Raw genomic sequence first — 9,192 nt, 5'->3', positions numbered from 1 at the left:
TTTCTTAATTTTTATTTCTTGTGATGTGTAAATAGGCAAGAAATATTAAATATTGTAATGTTCATTCATGAAGACAATAACATTTCAAAAGCTAATGTAAAATTAAGCTGCAAAAGTTTACAATTTCTCTGTCCAGCAGTTCATTTATACAACTGCCCTGAGTAGATGCTATATGCTGCTTAGCAAATGGCCTTTAAGAGTTTAAAAATATCTCAATAAAGCTACTCAAAGGTAATACAACACTTCTCACGCATCTTTAATTGGACTTAAGATGAAAATACTGTTTTCTTATTGTTTAATTATTGATTCCCTCATCAATGAGTTACATACACAACTAAACCACATTTGAAATGTTCAGGAGACCTGATTGTTCTTGTTCCTATGCATGGGACCATGAGCTTATTTTTCATAAAGACAAGCTTTTAAATTTTAAAACCAGCCCTGCTTCAGTGGACTGTTTTAGCTGCTTTTATTTAACTCTGTGTTGTTTCCATGTGACACCAGTGAAAACAGTTATTTTCTAAGCTATGTTGTTGTAAGGCTTTTTTGCAAAACCTCACTGATCCCCTTTAACAAAAATTTTATTTCAAAATTCCTGATAAAATTAATTTGCACTGTTTCTCAATCTGATAGAAATATGTAAAATTTGTGCTTTTAAAAGCTGCTTTGAGTAGCCTTACATTCCATAATTGTGCCCTAGCAATCCTCAAGCTCTATTGCATGCCCCATTCATGTACATATATTTCATTGGGAAGATGTAGCTTAAAGAATTTGGCTCTAAAACTTCCTTACTTAAAGTTTCCATTAAATTATATTAATTTAAAATATCTATGGAATGATACTTTTACAAAAACACTAAAGGAAAATAAACAAAAAAAAAATTAATGGGTTGGGTTTCTGAAAATTACTCTTTACAGCAAGTAAAAAAGGTTTATCACAGTTTTGGTAACTTGCATGAGTTCGTATCGAAAAAAAATCTTTCACATGTTCTTAATGAATTTAAAACTTTTGTGCTCTAGGTATTTTTCAGTTGTATGCTCTGAAACAGTAGACACCATACAGCTTGTGCTTTTTATCAGGGAAGCCTACAAAGCGAACTGCTGCTTCGTTAGGGCTGCAGCGTTTCCTGGGCCTGGAGATGGGGTATTGCATGCCCCATTCATGTACATATATTTCATTGGGAAGATGTAGCTTAAAGAATTTGGCTCTAAAACTTCCTTACTTAGAGCTTCCATTAAATTATATTAATTTAAAATATCTATGGAATGATACTTTTACAAAAACACTAAAGGAAAATAAACAAAAAAAAAATTAATGGGTTGGGTTTCTGAAAATTACTCTTTACAGCAAGTAAAAAAGGTTTATCACAGTTTTGGTAACTTGCATGAGTTCGTATCGAAAAAAAATCTTTCACATGTTCTTAATGAATTTAAAACTTTTGTGCTCTAGGTATTTTTCAGTTGTATGCTCTGAAACAGTAGACACCATACAGCTTGTGCTTTTTATCAGGGAAGCCTACAAAGCGAACTGCTGCTTCGTTAGGGCTGCAGCGTTTCCTGGGCCTGGAGATGGGGTAGCGGACGCTGCCGTCAGCCAGCCAGCCGGCATCGCAGCGGTCGTACCCCAGGAGCTTCCAGGCAGCAAATATCTGGCCAACTTTAGCAATCTGAGCTCCATCCTTCAAGCACGCCTGAACGGCTTCATCGTAGGTCAGCTTAGTTGGGTGAATTAGGTAGTAAAAACGACCTGGTAAGAGAAAATAGGAGAAAGGGTCGTTAGCGATGTGATTAAGGTGACGTGGTAGTATAACGGTGGCTTTTGAGATGATGTGGAGGTGTTCCACCACAGAGCCATATCAAACAGTGGTTGACCTGGAACGGTGTGATTTGTGCATTGCATTGTTAAAAATATCTTATTTATTTGTGGAGTGAGTTGACAAATATCAGAAATTAAAAAATAAAAAAAAAAAACCAAACTATTTGAACAACAAAAAAGTAGTTTTATATTTATTTCTGCTAACTTAGCACAGCAGGCCATCCACATCCTCACTTCCTTTCAGTGACAACTGAACAGTTGCAATGCATATTCACCCTGAGATGTAGAAGAACAGCAGGGAAAGGTCAGGGGGAAGGGATAATGGAAGACTCCCTGAGATTCGGAGGAGGGCACCTATTCTCTGTCCGACTTTATGGTACAGGGTGCATTTACCAACAAGATGGCAATGACAATCTAGTCACGTGGCCAAGTAAACCCATAGATTTCAGGCAAAATAGATCTCATGCAGCTGTAGCTTACTGTCAGAGAAGGGCAATCAGTGCAAAGCAGTGCACTTCTATATTATGCTCCCTTACCAGATTTCCTCTTAGAAGCATGGCATAGCAAGATCTGGCCTTTGATAGCATTTGGGTGAGGTTGGCTGGAGGTTTTAGTCTCTGACAAGGCACCTTGCTTCCGATTAAGTACGAACAACTTTTATAATCTTATTTTTCCTTCTCTTTCTTTCTTTTTTTTTTTTTTTTTGGGGGGGTGGGGGGGGTGGGGGCGGTTTGTTTGTTTTCCAGGAAGAAGGCCTAGCTACTGCACAGCTTCTCAGATGCAGAGTTTGAGCCTGTGGTAGATCAAAACCATTCCGATCGTAAGTCTTCATTAGCAACCTCAAAACCAGGTGCAGCAGTTCTGCAGTTCTGTTTCTTTTTAGGCATCAAAGGGTATATCCCCTCTGTAAGAGAGCATTGAACTGATAGTGCTGCTAAGAAAAATGTGCCTCTGCCTCAAGGTAATGAAAACATATGCCAGCAAGTAAAGCTTAAAAAGGAAGTATCCCCTACTAATCCACAAGCAGCAATAACACTAACATAAATTTCATTTATCAAGGAAATATAAATTCATCAGAAGCCTTTCATTCATTATCCTCAGGGTTATTTATCATCACTTATTTGACAATTAACTGAGTTTGAGGTAGAAACAGATTGCAGAGGAGTAGTGTTTATTTTAAGGAATAATATTTTCTAAATAAATTCACAGCTCTTCCATCTGACAAGATACACAAAAAAGCAAAGGAATTTATTCATGTGAGGATCTTCTAATTCCAGAGCACACTCTTTAGCTCATTATTAAGGATGTAATGCAGAATAATATCATTTTTGTTCCTCATTAAATACAGGCAATCACACAGACAAAAGTCCACTCACTTTCATATTACTTTCTTGGTAATGAAGAAGTGGAAAGCAAGATGAAGAGTTATGTCAGCTCCAGGTCCCTGATAAAAACACCTACCTTTTTTTTAAGTGAAGAAATGTCATGTGGGATGACAATATAAAGATAATTAATTTTGTGTAAAGGTTGGAAATTGTATATCATGCCAAGTATATTTAAAAAAAAAACAAAAACAAAATTCTACATCGTAGCTGTGGTGGAGAAGAAACTTCTTTAAAAATTCATTTGCTGTCAAAGACAAAGTCTAAAGTATTTCCACTGAAAACTGTTGACATTAGATAATCTACGCCTTCGTAAAATACTGGCTTAACTCCATTTCAGCAACTTGAGAGCATTTACAAAGTGTTGCAAAAGAGAATGTTTATTAATTGGAAACGTATTCCTACTATGTTATTGAGAGGTCTCCCCAAAGCAAACAAGGTTTTGGACTTAGGGGAACAGGGATTTGGACTGATAGCACATAAATTTCATCTAGCTTATTAGTAGCTCTTCAAACCATATGTCAATAGAATGTAATTTCCTAGGGATTTGCAGTAAGGTCAGACTTTTGACATATGACATCACTAATGAAAACTCCTCTGCTTTGTCCCTTCCTTAAATAGGATAACTTTTATCGTAAACCCCACAGGAGTGCAACGTGTACCCAGAATATCTGATTAAATAAAACTCTTAATAAACTCAGTACAGATATGCTGGTTTTCCATTGCTAATAGGTTAGACAGGTTCTTAACTGTCTAATCTTACCATTTATTAATTGATGTGGAAGGAGAGAGAGGCATTAACTGATACTTCCTCATTAATGTCTGTAGTTAGGTTACTCTTATGAGGATGACCATGCTTGATTTGACTTCTCACAACCAAATCATGGGGCATAAGATTTATGCAAACCTAATTAAGCTCCAGCTATGACAGTTACAGACACAAAAAATTAGTTGTTTTACTATATAAAGAGCAGACTGGTCTATTTTGTGGTTTCATACAGCCATAAAAGGCATTCTCAGTGGCCAGCAGGGTGTAGTTGTAGCTTGCACAACATGCAAACCTTGTCATCTGTTCAGCATACTGGGTTCAGTGTATCTTATAGGAATACTAAACAGTTGAGAGAAGCCATTCTTTCTCAAAATTGAACAACATGTTACAAATCTGTGATGTGGGAAGAATTTTTTAAAAATCTTCAAGTCTTCCCCATGCCCCAATATCAGCAATGAATCTGGTGACTCAGAAAGAAAACACTTCCAAGAAAAGTTCCAGCATTTTCTTTTAGGGATGTTTGTTTCTCTTTTTGGAACAATGGCTACATGTTCCAGTGATAAAATCTTCTGAAATGGTCAAATAAGCAGTCAGCATGCATCATTCAGAGACAACTATCTACATCTTTCTCCCATTTTAGTGACAGAGGTGGTTAGCTGATCACATGCATTACTGTAATAAACAGAGTCACAGGTGCACTTTTTAAATGATCCCTAAAATTTATTATTTGTATTTTTAACTTTGTCAACATTTGATTTTTACTTGATTCTGCTAGAGCTGATAACAAACCAGTTATGCACTTAGTTCTGTGTGCAAAATATAGAACAAAATGTTAATGAGCAGGAAGTGTGATACAAGCTCTACTTACATCCTTTTTCCTTTGAAAATGTTCATTTATAGAGGAGCTGAAAGACAAGTTAGTATTTAGTTCACTTAAACTTTTTGGTGCAGAATATTTCTGTTGGGGTTTTTTGTTTTGTTTCATTTGGGTTTTGTTTTGTGTTCCTTTTTTTTGGAAAAACTCACTGTTCTCCTTCAGAAACCTTTGAAATTAGGCAAGACTAACCAATCAGCTATACCATCATATGTTCCTTGTCCCATGCCTTTTGGACTCTCTGGGGAAGAACGTGACAAAAGAATTTAGTTGCATTTATTCCTCTGGATTGTTGTATTGAAGCCAAAATTGACCTTCTAGAGGGAATGTACAGAAGAGGAGCATCTCGTTCCTTGGGGAAGTGATGTGAGGGAAATTGGGATTGTCTGCAGCCCTTGCAAACATTTGAAGCATGGCAGGTTCTTTATTGCATGGGTCAGGACCATTTAGATTTTCTAAAGCATGTACTAAAGTGACTTCTACTATGATGGAAAAGCAGAGAAGAAATTGGCTGTGAGGGAGCAGAGCTGAGTGCACAGATATTAATTTAATTTGGATACTTCCCAATTATGAATATTATTTTTTCATAGTCTTTATCAACATGAGGAATGTAAAAGCAAGTTGGGAAAAACAATGCAATCCAATATTTTATCTATATGGAGGCAAAAAGGAGAGGTTATTTCACAATATCTTGATGGATTTAATGGATAGCACTAAGCCAACGTTATTCTTCGTACTGTTTTATGGAACATATCACAATCTATTCTTATAAACTGGTAACCTGTTTGTACTACTCTTTACAAAGTGTATGAAACCTTTTCAGGTTTTTGGCTTTGCCTGAACAGACACAAAACATGAACAACTCTAGGAACAAACAAAATAATTTTCATTTTAAGCAGTCATACATGCAGAATAGAATGTTCAACTATTGCACTTATCCTAGTCTAAGAAAAGACACTACAGAAATTAATTTCATGAAGTACTAGGATATTTTATATTGCATTGTGGACAAACTTTACTATGACAATTTCACTGTGCAGATAACAGGATTGTAGATAGAATTCTTCACTAATGGTATGAAAAGAAGCCTTTTTCTACCTTTTGTGTATTCAGCTCATAACAGATGAGAACCAGCAGTTCCAGACTGAAAACATTGAAGGTGGATTAGAACTCACTGCATTGATGAATACATTTTCATTATTTGCCTTAATGGCTGAATGTAATTTTGCTGGTCTGTACCTTTCTTTTTCAGGTAAAAAAGAATCCTTGCATTTTAGACAAAGACTTTTTAACTTTGACTACTGAACTATTTAAAACTGAGCCTTTGTTTATTTTATGATCCCTGAGATCATAACTCATTTGGAATACTTCCCTAAAGAGAACCCACTTGGCAGAAATCTAAACCTCTTCCTCTTTCTTCATAGCAGCTCCCACAACTGACACTCTTTGATTTTTTTTTCCTCAGGTCACCTTATACTCCCCTGATCCTGGGGCCGTTGGCATTTTCCCAGCTCCCTGACATAAAGCTGAAGGCTCCTCTGTTTCATACCATCGGGAGACTCCAGAAGTCACTGCCACTGCTGGAAATGCATAGTGTCCTAACCACTTCTCGTTTTCCTTGGCTGTTCCTGAGCTGAGAGAATCAATATGGGTGTTGCACAAACAGCTTTTTGCCCGCAGCCACTATCTTTGGCAATTCCAACCTGGTGGCAAAATGGGTTATTGTAAGCTTTTTGCTTTACAGTGAGAAAGCTAATGTATGCTGTTAAGTGTACATAAGCTATCTGGAGTGTTGAGCTGTAAACAGGAACTTGGCATTTTGGGAGACTGACTGGGTTTATTGTGGATATTAAGGTAAGCTTGGGACATGAATAGTGGAGAACACAGCAGGGACATATGAGGATAACATAACTGGGTGGGTTACTGGTTAAGTAAGTGGATGCTGGGAGAAGCATCTGGGAGAAGTCCAGATTTTCTGCTGAAACCTTTTGAGAGACTGACATGGCACTGAGCTATAGTGAGCTAGAAAAGATGGTGTTCGGCTCTATATACCGCCCTATTGCTGTGTAGTGTTATGCCTTTCAGAGCAGCTTAACAGACTCATCAAGAATGAAATTAATTTTGACATCATGTCATTGATTTCTCCACTGCCTGTATACCTTATCCTCATATCCTCACCTTAACTCATTCCTCTTTCTCTCTCTTTCTCTCTTGGTGTATCAATGCACAGAAGATATTTATCCATCAGCACTTTTTTTATTTTATTTATTTTCCCCAGAAACAATTTTTCTCATTCTTTAAGAAACACTATCCAGCTGCTAATTTGGAAAGATTGGTGATTAGTGACCAGTAGTCACAAAAATTTATTTTGCAAGAATTGTAATTAATGCAGTAACACCTTTAAATCCTTTTTTCTCTTTTATTTTATTCCTCAGTCCTATTTCTATGGTACAGGTTTAAATCTGCATGTAAGAGATCAGCTCATATAGGATTTCACTTTGGATAAAAGAAGCAAGAAAAAATGAGCTAGCATTTTATGGGATGATGCAGCATGAAGAAAATCAGCTAAACTTTAGTTTCAAACCACATCCACACTAATTTAATATTGTTAGTTTAAGGGTTTCTTTTGAGCGGGTGGAGCAGCCCTAGCACTAGCACATATCTTCTGAGACCAAGGCTTATGTTTATTTTTTGGTGGTGCTGTAGAACGAAAATGCTTCATTGTAGATAAGCAATCTGTGTAGAAACAAAAAAAGGCCCTGCTTCTAGGTCTGGGTGGGCTGCAAGCCAAACATGTGCAAAGTTGTACAGAAATTATCCATGAATATGGTGCTGTGGAGGATTGCAGACTCCTTTGCACATGTCCACTTGCAGCATTCCTCTCATTCACAGCAATGCCTTCTAAATCCTTTTGAGCCACTAGATAAAACCTGAAATGACAGCAAGTTGAGATCAAGTAGTTTCATACTTAACATCTGCTAAAATAAAAAAAGCTTGCAGTTGCTAAAATAAAGGTTAGAGCAACTCAAGCTCAGAGCAAAAGTGAACAGGGTTTTGGCAGTGTACTAAGACAATGAATCTCAATTATTAGGCCTTAAAGCTAGAAATAGCTTTGCTGATAAGGAAGTATTAGTCATATGAAAGTAGCGGGAGCTGCTTGATACACAGCATAGAAGAAGTGATCAGAATTTTATTTTGGTGATATATTTAAGTTGCAAAACATCAGAATTATAATTAAATTAAATAGGAAAGCTCAATTAATGAATTGCAGGTTTCTTCATCACTTTAACTGAAATAAGCCCAGCATATATCAACATTGAAAGAGTACATACAAATTTTAACGGTGTGGAAAGAGATATTAGAAACTCCTGCCAATACAAGTTCTGTAAAGAGTTATAAAAATTATCTATGTGAGCTTGTGACAAAGACAACTTTATGCTGCAAATGTGTCCTTGTGAATACAACAATTACTTTTTCCAAACCTAATACAGGCTTTGACAAATCAAATCTCACTTGCTGCCATGGAAGCATTATTTCTAACCCCAGAAACAATCATCTATAAAGGCAGAGGAAGAGAAGGTTCTTACCGTTGAAGTTGGAAGTGAAACAGAAAACATCATATCTGCTTTTATCTTTATCCCAGAAGCCGTAATTCCTGACCCCAGGCACTGTGTTCTTCCCTCCACAGGGCTCCCTGGGCTTGGTGATGGGGTACTGCACGGAACCGTCGCTGAGCCAGCCGGCGTTACACCAGTCCAGCCCTGACCTCCAGGCATCGTAGAGCTGGTCAAAGGAGGCAATAACAGAGTCTTGGTCCAGACATGCTCGCTGAGCCTCGTGGAAGTTCAAGTTGTAACGACCCAGCCGTGGAGAGTAAGGGAACACGACACCTGAAGTGGTGGAAAGAGGGTGAGTTACAGGACACCAGATGAGCAGAAAAAAAGGAAACTCTATTTACAGTCACCAGAAGGAGAAGTAAAATTTTAACTCCATGATGTGTGTCACTGTTGTGTTGCTTTATTTCTGGCTAAAAATGCACTGTCAGCACATCAGCCATTAGCTCTGAGGATAAGGCTGCTGCCTCACCTAGCTGGCTCCTCTCCCCATAACCTCACCCTTTTCCCAATGGGATCCATGACAGGTCTGCACATTGCTCCCCCCTGCAGCTTTGCTGTCCCCACTGTGAAGTCACCCTCCTGCACTCTGAGAGTGCTGAAAGATGAGCAGAACTGGCCAAAATTTTGCAACTACATCTTTTTAATCACAGAATTCCAGTTTAGCAGCTGTAAAATCAATTTCTCACTACCAAAAAAAAAAAAAAAAAAAAAAAAGAAAAAAAAAACCCAGCCTAG

The 9,192-nt window shown here is 37.4% G+C and overlaps 1 protein-coding gene across 1 annotated transcript in view; it reads right to left on the bottom strand.

Annotated features, from left to right (window-relative positions):
- Nucleotides 1–528: 528 nt before the first annotated feature.
- The window catches only part of HAPLN1 (hyaluronan and proteoglycan link protein 1), a 30,732-nt gene continuing 22,068 nt past the window's right edge, over nucleotides 529–9,192 (bottom strand). The window contains exons 4-6 of the mRNA XM_010008395.1: nucleotides 8,428–8,730; nucleotides 1,215–1,746; nucleotides 529–777 (exon numbers count right to left, since the gene is read on the bottom strand). Of these exons, the coding sequence (XP_010006697.1) occupies nucleotides 1,457–1,746; nucleotides 8,428–8,730 (593 nt within the window). The 3' untranslated portion in view covers nucleotides 529–777; nucleotides 1,215–1,456. The remainder of the gene's footprint in view (nucleotides 778–1,214; nucleotides 1,747–8,427; nucleotides 8,731–9,192) is intronic.

Source organism: Chaetura pelagica, unplaced genomic scaffold (genome assembly GCF_000747805.2).
Source record: "Chaetura pelagica isolate M959 unplaced genomic scaffold, ChaPel_1.0 scaffold191, whole genome shotgun sequence".
NCBI classification, from domain to species: Eukaryota; Metazoa; Chordata; class Aves; order Apodiformes; family Apodidae; genus Chaetura; species Chaetura pelagica.
Note: the sequence above shows the minus strand (reverse complement) of the source record. Positions and strands in the feature narration are given on the sequence as shown.